Source organism: Micromys minutus (assembly GCF_963924665.1).
Source record: "Micromys minutus genome assembly, chromosome: 20".
Taxonomy (NCBI): Eukaryota; Metazoa; Chordata; class Mammalia; order Rodentia; family Muridae; genus Micromys; species Micromys minutus.
In genome coordinates, this window is record NC_137955.1 from 46611881 (window position 1) to 46626863 (window position 14983).

Consider the following 14983-nt stretch of genomic DNA (forward strand, 5'->3'; position numbering starts at 1 on the left):
GATATAAAAGTGAGGCCCCAAACAAAAACAAAACAGGACAGAGCCAAAAACATATCAGGAATGGTGTACAGTAGAAACTCATGGTTACAAAATGAGGCAGTAGCTTCATTAACATGTTAGACTAGGTAACACTGCAGCCTGGTCCAGGAGATGAAAGCAAATGACACCTTTTCTCCCTACCCAAAGAGCCCTCTCCCTCATTCACATCTCTTCTTCCCTAAATTGGCACTTGCATGATTACAACCCAGTGAGGAACCCAAGCCCAGCACCCAGGACACACAAAAGAATGAAAACAGGACAATCTTCAGTAACAGGAGAATGCACAAGAAGAGGACTGTCAATGGGCAGGTCCTGAATTCAGATTTCAGACACCCCAAAACCTCCAGGCTGACAGAGTATAGAATGTAAGGCAAGTAATGATTCAATCTGACTAAAATATAGTGTCTTTGGAGGAATGGAATTCAGACTTTTCATGGTGGTCATGAATTTATAAGAAAAATTCAAATACTTTAATAAATTTGCTTATGCTGGACTATCCTGAGAATGTGCACAGAATCACAAAGTCTCCCTTCTCCCTGTAATAAAAAGAACAATGTGCAAAAAAACGTGACATTTTAAAAATGTAGAAAATGCAAGCATTTTGACTGAACTCAGTTTGTTCCCACTCTTTGGAAAAGCTATGTGTGCTCTACTCGCTTGGCTTATACGTCACAGGGCATTTCACTGCCCAGCCCCTAAGATAGAATGTCTGGGAGGAAGTGGCTGAAGCTGCAGGGGCCTATTGCCAGCACCCACCTCTTCTCTACTGAGAACATTCCTCACCTGTCTGCTGAGCTCAGGATAATAAATATGACGACTTTTCTCCCCTGGCATTGCTGGGTCAAGTGCAAGCAGCCTTCCATGTAGTTGGGGCATGGAATTTATAATCTAGGGAGTCAAGGTCATACAAATTTACCCAAACCTTTGATTAAGGCTTGGAAGGAAAGTAGATGCTGAGATTGCAGATTCTGAATAAGGTCCGAGCTGGAAATTACTTCTAGATTCTTTTCCACTCTCTGTGGCTCCAGTGTTCTAAGTATCCATAGGCATTAAGACTGGGGGGAGAATCCATTTTTATTGATGCAAAAAAAAAAAAAAAAAAAAAAAAAAAAAGCCCAGCATAACAAGACCCATTGCATTTCACTGTCTTTGAAACATGTGTTATTGAAATCAAACTGTAGAGCTCTTTAAATACATTTCACATAAATATTATTTTAGACACAAATGGCCAATTGTCTCAGCATCTAACAAGAGTGCCTTGTCTGTTGCTGGGTCTTATGTCTGGACTCAGCTGCCTCCCCCGTGGCATTTAGGGCCACACAAAGGAAACATAAGTAATTATTAAGAGAGTGAAAGATGCTTTGTGCTTTTATGACATTTCATAATTCTCAAAATGTTCTTGTTCATGATCTCGTTTCAGTATTTTTGACACTAAGTTCTTAGAATTATAGTGCTAATGGGCGGGAGAATTTGGAGTAGAATCCAAGGCTTTATGTGTTGTTACTCTTTTTTGTGTCCAATGGTCCGGCCCCCTCAGCTTCCGAAGTATGCTTTTGAAGAGCCCAACTCCTAGTGGCTAAGAAAAGAAAGACATGTTACCTTCAGCCTGGGAGTAAGGTGCTGACAGGCCAGAACTTGACATTTTTACCTGAAATGTTGATGTTCGGAATGGCTATGAGTTTAATCACGTGTGGGGAATACTCTGGTACTCTAGACCCACATATTATGTTACAAAGTATGTGTTACACATTTGCTTTAAGCACTAAAACCCTTCATCTTGGACCTAGGTACCTCGTGTAGATTGTGTATACCAGATACCCTGTGTGTGTGGTTTTTATTAAAGTATTTTTCTTTACATTGTTCCTAAATAACAAAAGATCTGTTTACATAGCATGCATACTATATAGATACTAAAAATAATGTATAGATAAAAACATATAGTAAGATATGTGAAGCCAGAGGCAAATTCCACATCTATTTGTATGAAGGGTTTGAACAGCCTTATACTTTGTTACCTTATACTTTGTTACTGGGTTACATCATAAAGATGTATATATGAACATTCATCTGTACACACAAATATAGATCCACACATATATGATATTCTTCTTCATCACCTAAATGATAATAAATATATCATTAAAACCATTAATACCATAAAGGTGATAAGTACATCATTAAAAGAAAGACAGGTTGTTTTCTCTGTTAGCACTGTGGGTAACATAAAACTGTCACCTTTCCAACATTGTTCTCTTCTTGGAATTCATGAGTGGTCCACATACTGCAAGGGACACCAGAGGGTCCAAGTTGCTTGACAGCCATATCTGCACATGGCTACACACCCTTTGATAGACACAACATATTTGATAGGGGAGGAGGAAATGATGAAATGTTATAAGACAAAATACATAATTTAAAATAAAAGGACCCTAAAACACATTTTCTCGTTTGAAGGCTGGAGGCCGTGCCCATGATCCCAAGTAGGCAGTGTTTGTTCCCCATCTGGAAGTCTTTCCTGAAACTTGTCTGTGTTTTTCAGCTATCATTAAAATAAGATCTTCTGGAAATGAAAAACAAGTTGACCCATGCACAGACCACAGGCACATATGGGCCGTTTTAGTGTTGAAGTGGAATTATCCAAACATAGATAGATGACGCTCCTTACCAACCACAGAGGCCGTGTGGCAGCTGGCTTTGGATGACCCTGTGACTGCTGGAGAATCAGAATTCAATAAGACATCTTCATCTGTTTCCACAGTACAGAGATGGAATAGAAAGAGGACATCTTGATAGAATGTAGAAACCATAGACATTTCAATACGCTTCTCTGTAAGAGAAACTGTTAAGAGCCCCCTGAAGAATTATTTACCCACACATCTGCCTATATTTCGAAGTGGTGATCCCAAGTGCTGTTTTGGGCAAGGCCAAGTAACCTATAAAGAGCTGAATTTGCTGCTAACATTAGCATCAGAACCCATGTCTTAGAATCATTGTCATGGGACCGACTGTTAACATCCTGGCACTCTCTGCCAATTTTGTTCATTCTTAAGTTCAACTCTTTGATCTTGAGATTATCTTGTGCCTTGATGTTAAATATCTCTGATTTTTTCTTTTCCATTTTTGCATTTTAATTTGCTTGAACATGTCTCAGCCTTTCCTTTAAAAAAAAGGGGGGGGGAGTGTTTTAAGAATAAATTTTTCAAACCCAACTCTTTTCAAACCAGAGGTGGTAGTTTGTCAATTAAAGAAAAGAGAATCATTAAAGGAGGTGCTGGGGAAGGATGTGAGCTGATCTAAGCTGTGGGTGAACTGTGATAGAGACACATAGATGTGGCCCACCTCTGGATGTCATGTTTGAAGGGCCTGTGAGTGAGCTCAACCTGATTTGATCCAACTGGTGACAATTCAACCTCTTCTATGCTATGAGGATGGGAGTTCATAGGACTGGGGTCTTCTAGAATAGATTCTATTGCCCTCAATAGGTCCCATTCATTACAAGCCCTCTGGAGTTTCTATAGGCTGGGTCTGTCTCCCATCGTGTCAGAAAGATGGATGATGCTCTGGCCTTCTTCTCTGACCACCAAGGTTCTCTTCATGACTTCCTTCCCTCCCAGTACTCAGTTGGGAAAACTAGTCAAGGCCTGGTGAATTCTTACAAAGTCCTAATTATTAGAACATGCTCCATTACCCTCTGCTCCAGTTGAAAAGGTTCCCTGTGCTTTCTCACCTTTGTCTCTTCAATTAAAGAACCACTTGAGCTTTCTGTGCCTCTCTCTACAGATTTTTGCATCCCACACCCCTTCTGACCTCCCACTAATCCACTAGGCTTGTGGCAGCCTTCTGTCTCATTGACACTGGGTTTTTATTTGGGGATTTGCATAAACACCGGTTTGTTATCTCTGTTGCTCTCTTTTCTTTCATAATTGACTGGATTGCATGTTTTCTCCTTGCCAGGTCTGCAGAAATCAGCAATGGGTCATGTCTTTACGCTTGGAACAATTTCCCCTTGACCATGTTGTTTATAGCAGAGTGGTTCCCTCTGGTGAGACTCTCCTTGAGCTGACCTCTTGCTTTAAGAAGAGAATTTCTTTCACACCTTATACTGTTCTTGATAGATCAGATAGAAATGGATGTGCACCCTATATGCTGTTTGTAACTTGCTATTCTTCATCACTGGGTCATTATCAGGACAGTGTGTCCACTTCTGCTATCAAAAACACTCAGGTCTGGGTTTTGGAAGGTCCAGGTAGAGTTGCTTCATTCAGACAGGCCTTTGTTTCCTGTGGTTTTCCACCCTTTGATCTGTTGGTTGTAAACCCCTAGGTTTCTTTGCCTTGGTCTCCTCACCCCTGGGATTGGGGACTGTGTGATTCCTTGATGCCTTTACTGCTGTTCTTTGCTGGATCAACTTTCCTGTTTTTTCCTTAGTCAGCAAAGGATTTGGGAATAAAATAAGCTTTTTTCCCCCTCCAACTGTTCTAACTGTCTCAGCTCCCAAATATTTACAGTTATTTATACTTATTTTCTAAATTTTGTTTACTTAGATTTTTCTATTGTGTTTCTCCCCCTGCCCCCAAACAGTTTTGTCAACCCAGCACGCATTGCTGTTTTTATTAGCAACAGAGCAAAGAGAATCATATGTTGATATCTCTCTTCCCTTGCAGAACAAGTTCATGCAAGTGAGCAATTTGCATTGTATGAGCCAGGCTATGCAGCAGATCAGATAATGCAAACTCACACTGCTACTGAAAGGGAGGCCCACGTGACCAGAGAGCTGAATTGCTGTACTATTGAATCTGGTTTGTCAGGGTTTCTCTGTGATTAAAATCACCAGCATCCTAGCACTCTGTGCTGGTCCCATAGGGAGATCCTGTTGATGTATTACATTCTGCCTTTGTTCTTTCATAGCTCAACTTGGTCCAGGCACAGAGGGGAAAGAGCTCAGATAGAGAGGAGCTCTCCACCCACCTCAGTCTTCCAGGTGGACTCTTGAGTAGTCCTTTGACAACAAACATAAGGCCAACTCACACTCAGAGTATAATGCATGCTCCTTACCCTGGCCTATATAGCATTTTCTGTCACATGGTGAATGTCCCATATTCTGTGGAATTTCCAGCCAGGTGCTGGGCTCAGGCAGAGTCCATATTCCTGGCCTAGTATGGCCTTTGTCATTTGTTCAGGGTAGTCCTGCATGAGTCCTTCATGCACCTCTGCCTGGTAGTCTCAGCAAATCATACTCTCCCCTTAAACTTCCTCTCCAGGAAATCTTTCACACCCTTGCCTTCCCTCTCCTTTTTAGAGCAGTGGCAAGTGTGTCTACTCAATTTAGCATGCAGACAGCTATGGAGTAAGTGTTCTGGTCCTGGTTTTACTGTGTAAACTGTAACTTCTAGTACAAAGAGTGTCAAATCAGTGAGACAGCAGAGCCTCCTGTCACATGACCCTATTTATTGACAGCTCTACTTGTGTTCTCCAATGAAAACAATGTTCCATTCTTTTTCCTTGTTGTAATTCTGGGAAGTGGCCACTTGTTTGCACGTACACCACTGCTCTGGAGATAGAGTGCTTCCCTATGAATGCACCTGTAGGACATTCCTCAGCCCAAGGTTCTTCCTCAAGGATTCCGAGCAGTACTTCCGTGCTTGTAAAGGAGATAAAAAATTGTTTATAGACATTTGCTATGTATTTAATGCAGTTTTAATATGTTTTAATTATACAGAAATGGGCTTCAATATAAAACTTCTATGCGTGCATATATTATACATTGATTAATCCCAGCCCATTACCATCAACTTATTCCAATATGTAGTTTCTATATGCAACCTTCTGAGTGGGAAATGTTACATCTCCAACATGGTTATAAAAGGCTTGTGTGTCTTCTTTTCCTTTTAAAATTATATTATAATTACGTTATGTTCCCATTTTCTTTCCCTCCTCCAAACTCTCACATATATCTATCTGTGCTCCCTTCCAAGTTCATAGCCAGTTTTTTATTCACCAGTGTGATATATCTGTGTGTATAGTTGTGTATGTGTGAGTATATTCTTAAATACATTAATACAACTTGCTAAGTCCATACACATGTTATTTGTATTTATGTTTTCAGGACTGACCATTTGGTGTGCTCTTCCCTAGGGAAGACTAGTTTTCCCTTTCTCAGTATTTCTTAGTCGAATAAATCTCTTTGCATGAGGTTGAGGCCTCGTGAGCTTTTTAAAGCAACCAATACTTTCCTGAACAGTGTCAGATAAGTTAATATTATTTCTTTTCCTGTAAGTATCCAAGAAAGCTTAAAGTTTGTAGTACAATTCAAAATGAAATTGTGCTTGTCCAAAGAAGACATGTGTATGGAAGATATAATCGTGAATATTTCCCTTTGCAAGAACAACCTATAGAAAAAGTGTCTGCATACAGACATAAGGTTTATCAGCTTCATTGCTGCCTTCAATCAACGCTTGGGCGGGGCTATTTTATCTTTGCCTGGCAGACATAGATGTCCATACTCGACATCCCTCCTGCCATCAGGACTTGTTAATGTGTTTCTTCACGTTTGATTTTCAGGAGGAATGTCAGAACTACATACGTGTGCTCTTAGTGGGCGGGGACCGGCTATTCACCTGTGGGACCAATGCCTTCACACCTGTCTGTACCATCCGTTCGGTATGTGTCCTTGTGAGCTTCAACGAACTTACACCAGGATCAGCCAAACTCAATGCTTTTCAAAGCCCCATTGTAAAAGTGTTTCTGTTTACCAGGGGAAGTACCTTTGCAGTGTTGCTGCATTGCATAAATACTTGATGTGTTTGCATCTAATCAACCAGGACTGTCATTTATATAAAAAAGGAGAAACTAATTGGACACGACATATTTCAGCATGCTTTGAAACTATTTCAGTCAGCATTTTCCCAATGAGTGGCCCTAAGCATCGATCATAAACATATTCTTCTTTTTTATTTTCATAGTGGTAGAAATATTATCAGTTACTAAAGTGCTATAAAATCACAACTCATATGGGAAGAAAATATCTATAGACTGGATACAAGGTATGCCAGAAATAAAACGAGCAAACATCCATAAGCAATGTATTGTTATAACTGTTATTGTAGATGGGAGTTTCATCTTACTTGTTTCCCTGTAGAAGCATAGCAGATCCATTAGACATGCATGCTATCTTCTTAATTCAGGATATTAATTTAATCTTCTCTGAGAAATATAACTAGGAAACACCATTATGTTAATTTATGGATATTACAACTCCTCTTAAAACCTTAGCTTATCATCTAGTCTTAGTGTTCATTATTTTAAATTTTAAAGCCATCCTCAACATCTATGCCGTGAGGTTATTACTTAGAGGAAGGGGGTAATTTTTTAAAATGAAAGCCATGAGATGTAAAGCCTTTATGTAACTTCCCACCCTGTTTCCAACAGTGGAAAAGAGGGTGAGCTCGCTATTCCTGCATGAACCATCTTCACTATTTTTTCTAACTCAGTTAAAAGTCAAGAACCAAATTGAAATTGAGTCTTGTCGAAATTCTACAGTACAAAAGAAGAAAAATAAAAGCTATACTCATCTTTTAGTAGATGGCAGCCAGAATCTTGGAAGCCAGTTGATACTTGACATACGTGCAGATTTCTCAGGACTAAAGGGTAGGAAAGAAAAATATATGATTATTGACACATGCATATCACTAGGTAGCATTTAAAGACATCTTTTTTGTCAGATTAATAACATAAACACAGCTTCTTTTTATGATTCATATATGAATAAATATTAACCTTGGATTTTTCATTAATTTAGAAAGCAGTTGACATTCACATATCATATGTCAAAGCCATATATACAATAATCTTGCTTTATATTGTATCACTAGAATGATGCTCTATAAACACAAGGATGGATTCTCTGGCCAAGATTATACAGAGCTGTTTTCATAAAGTCAGGAAAGTTTTCCATCCCACATGTCCCAAAGCAAACATGGGACACATGTGTCTAACAATGGTATAAGGTAGAACGTGAGCACACTGAATGGAAACTTTCTGGGTTAACAAGTTTTCTTCTCATCTTCACCCACAGTTAAGTAACCTGACTGAGATCCATGATCAGATCAGTGGCATGGCCCGATGTCCCTACAGTCCCCAGCACAATTCTACAGCTCTCCTCACTGCCAGTGGTGAGCTCTATGCTGCAACAGCCATGGACTTCCCAGGGCGAGATCCAGCCATTTACCGTAGTCTGGGCACCTTACCTCCTCTTCGCACTGCGCAGTACAACTCCAAATGGCTCAATGGTAAGTCTTTGAGTCATACACACCCCCATCCTCCGAGTTGTTTTGTTTGCAGTACTTGGCTAGTTGTTGCTTAAAATTGTAGTTGCACATTATAAAGAAGAATCAAATCTTCATCTTCAAGGTACAATGCATTTAGTATTGATAAATAGCAGTACATTCTTTAGTACTAGGAGGAGAAGTAATACCTCCATCACTGTAAGCCAGGATAATAGAGCCGATAGTGTCAGACAATGTGGACAAGACCACTCATCAGTGTTCAGCTGTTTCTTCCTTGTGTTACTGTTTAAATCCTAAGAAGTTGAATGTTGGGTCATATGTAGTTGAATGTAGGCTCATATGTACTGCTCCTTAATGCCTACTTAATATATTTTGAACAAGACATTAATATATGACATTTTCAAGCAGTATCAAAAATCCATTTGCCTACAAGTAACTCCAAATAATTTGACAATTTTAAAAATGTTACCAGTGTATGCGTCTATCCTTCTGGGGCAAGCATCTTCAGAATTCAAGAGTTCATCGGGACCCAACTCTTGTCAATTTAGAGTTTGCCACCCACAGCTTGCCAAGTTGGCCATAAGAGCTTCCATGCTTGGCTCATGAATGCAAAGTCAGCGCTGCAGTCTCTAGCTTGTTTGAAGGAGTGGCAACAGCCTTGGGAAGAAATATCACACTCATACCTTTTCTCTATGAAACTGGAAATTATGAGAAAGTACCAGTCAATTATAAGGAAGAAACAGATCCTCTGTTAAATAAACAACCAGAGAATGGGCAGGGGCAGTTGTACAGATGTGTGTGGCTGTCTGGGTGTCCTGTGTGAAGCAGCACAGATGCACATGTGTGTGTGAGTGTCCTATGTGCTCTCAGTCGTCATCCCTGCCTATGTGACTACATGCTCATATGAATGGTGCCACACTCAGAAGGACAGAATCTGTGCATGCTGTGGAATTCTTCTCCTGAACACTCATCTAACAGTTTGCAGAAAGGGGTAAATCTTGATCTTTTCACTAGTATAGCACTTACTGTTTTGCAATTTCAAGATCTTCAAAGATTGGGTGGCTTTATACCCAACACAAATTATAGGTGTAGGTATACATCTACACCTCATTGAGGCTACTTTTGCATTCAGATAATTCTTTGTTATTGGAAAGGTATTGTATTTGTGGAGATTGTTTAGTGTCATCTGTGATACTGGCCTACTAAATCCTAACAGTATTTCCACCCCCTTAAGTTATAAAACAAAAATAAATGCAAATATTTTTAAATATTGCCAAGGGAAAGTTGTCCCCTTTGTAAACCACTTGCTTTCACTTAGGAATATCATCCATCTGTCTATCTTTGTCTATCTACATATCTGTCAACTAACAGCCCTATCAATCTATCTTCTGTCATCTGTCAGCTATTTATCTTTCATGAGTCATTGCTAAATGGTACAGCCAACTCAACCATCCCAGTTTGCCTTTAGAGCATCCTCATAGAAAACCCCACGCTGTCACCACCAAGCCTCTAATAGCCTTGCTGACCTACTATCCCAGCAGACAATGTGAGTATTTTCTGAACTGAAGCAACAATTGGACTCCCCTGATTGATACCCCTTCTTTTGAACTCATTTCAACCTAACCCACCTACTTCCTGCAGACAGTCCCCTGCTGTCTCTGAAGCCTGCATTGGTGTATCTTAAAGCTGGTTTTCTATGCATGGACAATTTTCACTGGCTAAGCAGCATATGCGGTTGAAAATCAACCTACTTTCTTTCCCATGGTTGAATGCTTTGATCTGAGTCTTTCTTCAAATGTCCCCTGCTCTGTGGACTGTCACCCTGACCATGTAATTTAAATGTCCCATCTTCTGCTCTCCATCCCTCGTGGCCCTTGGCTATGTTCAATTTTAACATTCACTACTATATATATTTTTTTTACCATCTTACTTCTCCCTTTGAACAAAGGGGCATTTGCCCATCACTGGAGGAAGCTCCCTTGTGTGCTGCCTTATTTCACACCTGCAGAGGTGTGTGCTTGGGTTTGCTTGATGATAATTGAATGAATGACAGCCATAGTCTATGTTACAGAGTTCACAGAATAAAATCTTACCCCACACCCTATATGAAATATATAGAAGGCAACTCTGTCGCAAAGGAGGGGCCCTCATGAAGGGAATGGTCTTAAATGATCACAGTGCAGAGAGCGGCCTCACCTCTTTGATCATGTGCGATCTGTGGAGTTGGAAATAAACCAGCATCCAACGTGAAGCATGCTGGGACCTCAGCTGGCAGAGTTCAGCCCCCGGTCCTTTGGGAAAGAAATTTCTACTCTTTATAGTAAGCAAACTGGTATTTTTGTCTTAGTAATCTGGATGGACTGAGAAAAAAAATCAATAAAACAATAACTGACTTTTGTGTTTCCCTCATTAGTGTGTGACTTTCTTCAGGGCAAGGGTGAGGTAGGGCCATCTTTGTGGTCTAAACACCTTAGGCTCAGTCAGTGCTGGCTGAATGAGTTGGAGATTAGAGCAGTTTTTAAGTAGAATAAATGGTGTTGTTACATAAGGCAAAATATCTCTGTTGGAACCTAGAATCATAAAGGAAACAAAACTAAATTTAAAAAAGAACTCAAAGCAAGACAAAAACCAACAATTGTACATTTCCCACTGACTCAGGGTCCAAACATTAATCCCCGGCTCATGTGCCCCACTTCACCAATAAGCAATCACCTATCAATAGCCAGTCAATTCAGTGTAATTGACTGAATAACAGTATTCCGTATCTGTAATATTAAGTTGGGTGTTTGAAGGTGAACATAATTTTCAGAGCCAGATATTTTTCCTTTGTGCCAAAATCACTCTTAAAACAAATTTATGTGTTTAGAGAAATTTCTTAACAGCTTTAATGCATTAAAATATTAATCATTACTAACCCTTATTAAATGATTATTGTAAGGCAGGGCAATAAATGTTTAATAGCCAAAGATTAAAATAGAAGCTGTAAAACTTGCCTTCATGAAAGTGACAAGTCAGATGGACAGAAACAGGAAACCTATGGGAAGAAGCAGAGAGGGTGTGTGCCAGCCGGTTTTGTGTGATCGGGTTTGGAAACTGGGGCAACTATATCTTAGCATAGAGCATGGAGAACAAATGTGTGAGTGAGCTTTTAAAACAAGTGCTTGAGCTGGGTGTGGGTGTTTTCATATTAACACCCAGGGACTTGTTTGTTTCCTCATTCGAGGATCCATTTGCTTAGTTGACATGCAAATTCCCGAACTCCCTGGAATCTAAGATTCTACCCGTGCTTGACCCACAAAGGACTCACTTGGGATCCACAAACATCATCACGGTACAAGTATCATGTTCTGTGATGTGTACCACAGGGCAGCACAAGAACATTTTAGTGTTCCTCCCAGATCTTGTTCAACAGAAGGATGGATGAGGACGAATATTCTATGCAGAATTGATGTTGCTTGGAAATCCGTACAGATTGCCTATGATTATCTTGGTTATGCACACCAGTATCTTAATAAGTTCTCTTTTTTTGTTTAATCTGCCTGTTGGCACAGCTGCTGTAGTCTTGTTGCCCTACTAGGTACCTGGGGGAGTCTCAAAGACTGGGTAGAACAGTTCACTTAGAAAAGAAACCCACAGGCAACTCTTTAGCAGTCTTCTCTGCAGTCCTCCAAGGGAGATCCTGGTCTTCAATGTCCAGATGTCATCCTGACCACACCTAGTGAAGACCTAGGATTTAATAACAGTTCCAATTTATAGCGCACTCCCCTTGCCCACCACGATCTGCCAACCCTCTCAGTGTTGAGACTCACATTTAGATACACTAGCATCATACCCAGGAAATTCCGTCCCACTGATACGTAACCCTGTGTGCAAAACTGCTACAGAAGAGAGCCACGTGTACTTCCAGATTGTCTTCCTGGGTGAAGCATCACAAAAAGGATACAATGAACCGAAATCACCCGGCCAAAAAAGAAAGACAAGTTGGCAGAATGATTTAACACAGCCCTTTATGGGATGTAAGAAATCAATTTTGATACTGCTTTTGAGAATAATGTGACACTAACTGAGCACTGAGTGTCTGAAAGCCCCGGAGCCGCAGAGCCCCTTGGTTTTCTCAGGAGTTTCTGTTCTGGCCAACAAGTCACTTAGAACCTGTGGGTTTTAATTTGTACATCCCAAAGGAGAACGGGTAATAGACTTCAGTAACGGCACAAACTGCGCTGATTTACATGGAACTCCACATTAAAATCCATACAGGAGGAAAGAGATCTCTCTCCAGAGATAATATGTAGACATCCCGTAGCACTGGTGTGAATTAGAGAAATGTTCCACACTCATTGTCTCACAGTGGGAGCCGCTTCCTAGCGAGTCTTGCATTCCTTCTGGGCTGGCTCTTATATTACTTCCTTTCTGTCTGCTTGGGGCCCTTTTGTGGAACATTTTCTTGGTCCAAATCACAGTGCTATCTCTCATTGTGAGATTCGCATTTGTGTTTCCCAGTGGAGGGCTTCCTGCTTTAATGCACTCATCATGATCTACAAAAGACAGCTCACCCTCTGTGGTTTTATCTTTGCTTGTTTTGTTTGTGCTTTTACTTGGGCCCAATCAAACAAGGAAACAGAGATAGGACCATCATATGGTATTGCTTATTCTGTTGTAGCTTGTCAAGAAGAAAAAATTGATTAAAATACAGTGTTGCTGCAGAGATTGTCTTTCAAATGAATTTCATGTGTTTTACTTTGAATATGTATATGTATGTATGTGTATATATATGTGTGGGGGGGGTGTATATGTGTGTGTGTGTATATATATATATATGGGGGTATATGTATGTAAGTACATATATATAGAAAGAGACAGCATTCCAATATTTCTCATTATCTTTTAATTCAACTAAGCATTGCAATTAAAAATTATATATTGAATGTAGAGATTAAATTATCACCTGTTTTGAAAAAAAATTGATTCTAAAAAAGCCAAAAGACCATCAGAAAAAAAGAGCATTGCAAATAGAAATGTTCCACTGTAAAAGTGCTTAGACATACTCAAGAAATGTGCTAGAGCTAATGAACCTGGAGTCCTGCAGCTTGGAGATGTGATAAGGAAGGTTGGTAATGCAACCAGAGGCTGCACCCGGACTGAAGGTAGACAGCACAGTGGACGCCAATGGCTTTGTTGCTTTGAGAAGGAATGATGTCTAAGCCAAGTTCCCCTAAGAGCTGGGGAAGTCTAAAAGAAAGCAGCTATTGTCTAGATGGCTGGTCATGAGTATGTGTGGTGTGTGTGTGTGTGTGTATGTGTTTCTCCCTTAGTACAAAGTTCAAACAGACAATAAGTTACTCCTTCTGGAATCATTAAACCCCTATAAACAAAGCCCTGCATCCAATCATATTCCCCACGATCCATTGCAGCTGGTCTTGTTTCCCACAATGCATTGTACTTGGTCATACTCCCCATAATGCACTGCATGTGATCATACTCCCCACAATGCACTGCAGCTAGTCATACTCCCCACAAGCGTGTATCAAACAGTCTCTTGACTCTTTCTGCTTTACTTCTGACTTGCCTTCTGCGGGTGGATGATCACATGACTGTACAGGATAAGCAGGATTATGCTTTCTCATTTTACTGCCACCTCAATCCCACAGAAATCTGAATGCCCACACCCAACTCTCCATTATAGATTACTAGTCTGTCCTGGATTTCTGTCCCAAATTTTATGTCCTAATGCTGGCTCCATTCTGATCCTGTCCACCCTCATGGTCTTCTCTCAAATGTTTCCCTCATTTGAGTATTATCCTACCCCTGGTCTATAGCCCTTTCTGACCTCAATCCTACCCTTCTCCCTCCTACCTCTGGCTACTGCTGTTGATATCCAGGGTCCTAGTCACCATTGCAGTTACTCATTGGGCTCTGTCTTGTTGGTGCATTTGCACTGTCCCAGGAAATGGGCAGTATGTATCTGTTTTCAAAGGATCCAACAAATACCCAAGACAATATAGGATCTGTTCAGTGAGCTGGTGAGGGAGCCAGGCTACATCTGGCATTGAAGGCTTTGTGTATAACGCAGTCTCTGCAGCCACATTGCTCGGACTACCTGGAATCAGTAGTGCCCTAATTCTATATGCAGAACCGAAGCATAATGGTTGTCACGTAAATAGAGATGATCTGTTTACTGCTGTGTATGTTTCTTCAACGTACCTAATGAGACAGTTATACTTTTTCTTCTGTATTTTGATTATTGGCCAATCAAGTGCTTGGCATTAGTTGTGCATTCTCTTTGAATCTCATAATGATACTTCAAGTGATGCATCATTATTGCCATTCTATACAGAGAAAATAATGGTCAAATAAATTGAATAAAAGTTCATACAGCCAGTAGATGGAAGTATTGAGCCGTGTATACATATACCTCAGTAGTGCACGTATGTGATACACATGAACCTACATGCATGTGCACACACAGATGTACATCATCTATGGAAAAATCTATCTGTGATCTAATGAAAATTGTAGGAAAAGATCTATACTCATTCATTAAGGGTTAAGGGACATTTAATTAACTTTAAGTTAAGTTACGTAAGTACCTACATGAAGCTGGGTGGTCTAAATAAATCACTTAATGAGGTTAAACTTTATTTTGAATGTTTCTACAGGCC

The 14983-nt window shown here is 40.2% G+C and overlaps 1 protein-coding gene across 1 annotated transcript in view; it reads left to right on the forward strand.

Annotated features, from left to right (window-relative positions):
* SEMA5A (semaphorin 5A) overlaps positions 1-14983 on the forward strand; it is a 402276-nt gene that overhangs the window by 266410 nt on the left and 120883 nt on the right. The window contains exons 7-8 of the mRNA XM_080933845.1: positions 6601-6699; positions 8114-8327. Coding sequence (XP_080789971.1) covers positions 6601-6699; positions 8114-8327 — 313 coding nt within the window. The remainder of the gene's footprint in view (positions 1-6600; positions 6700-8113; positions 8328-14983) is intronic.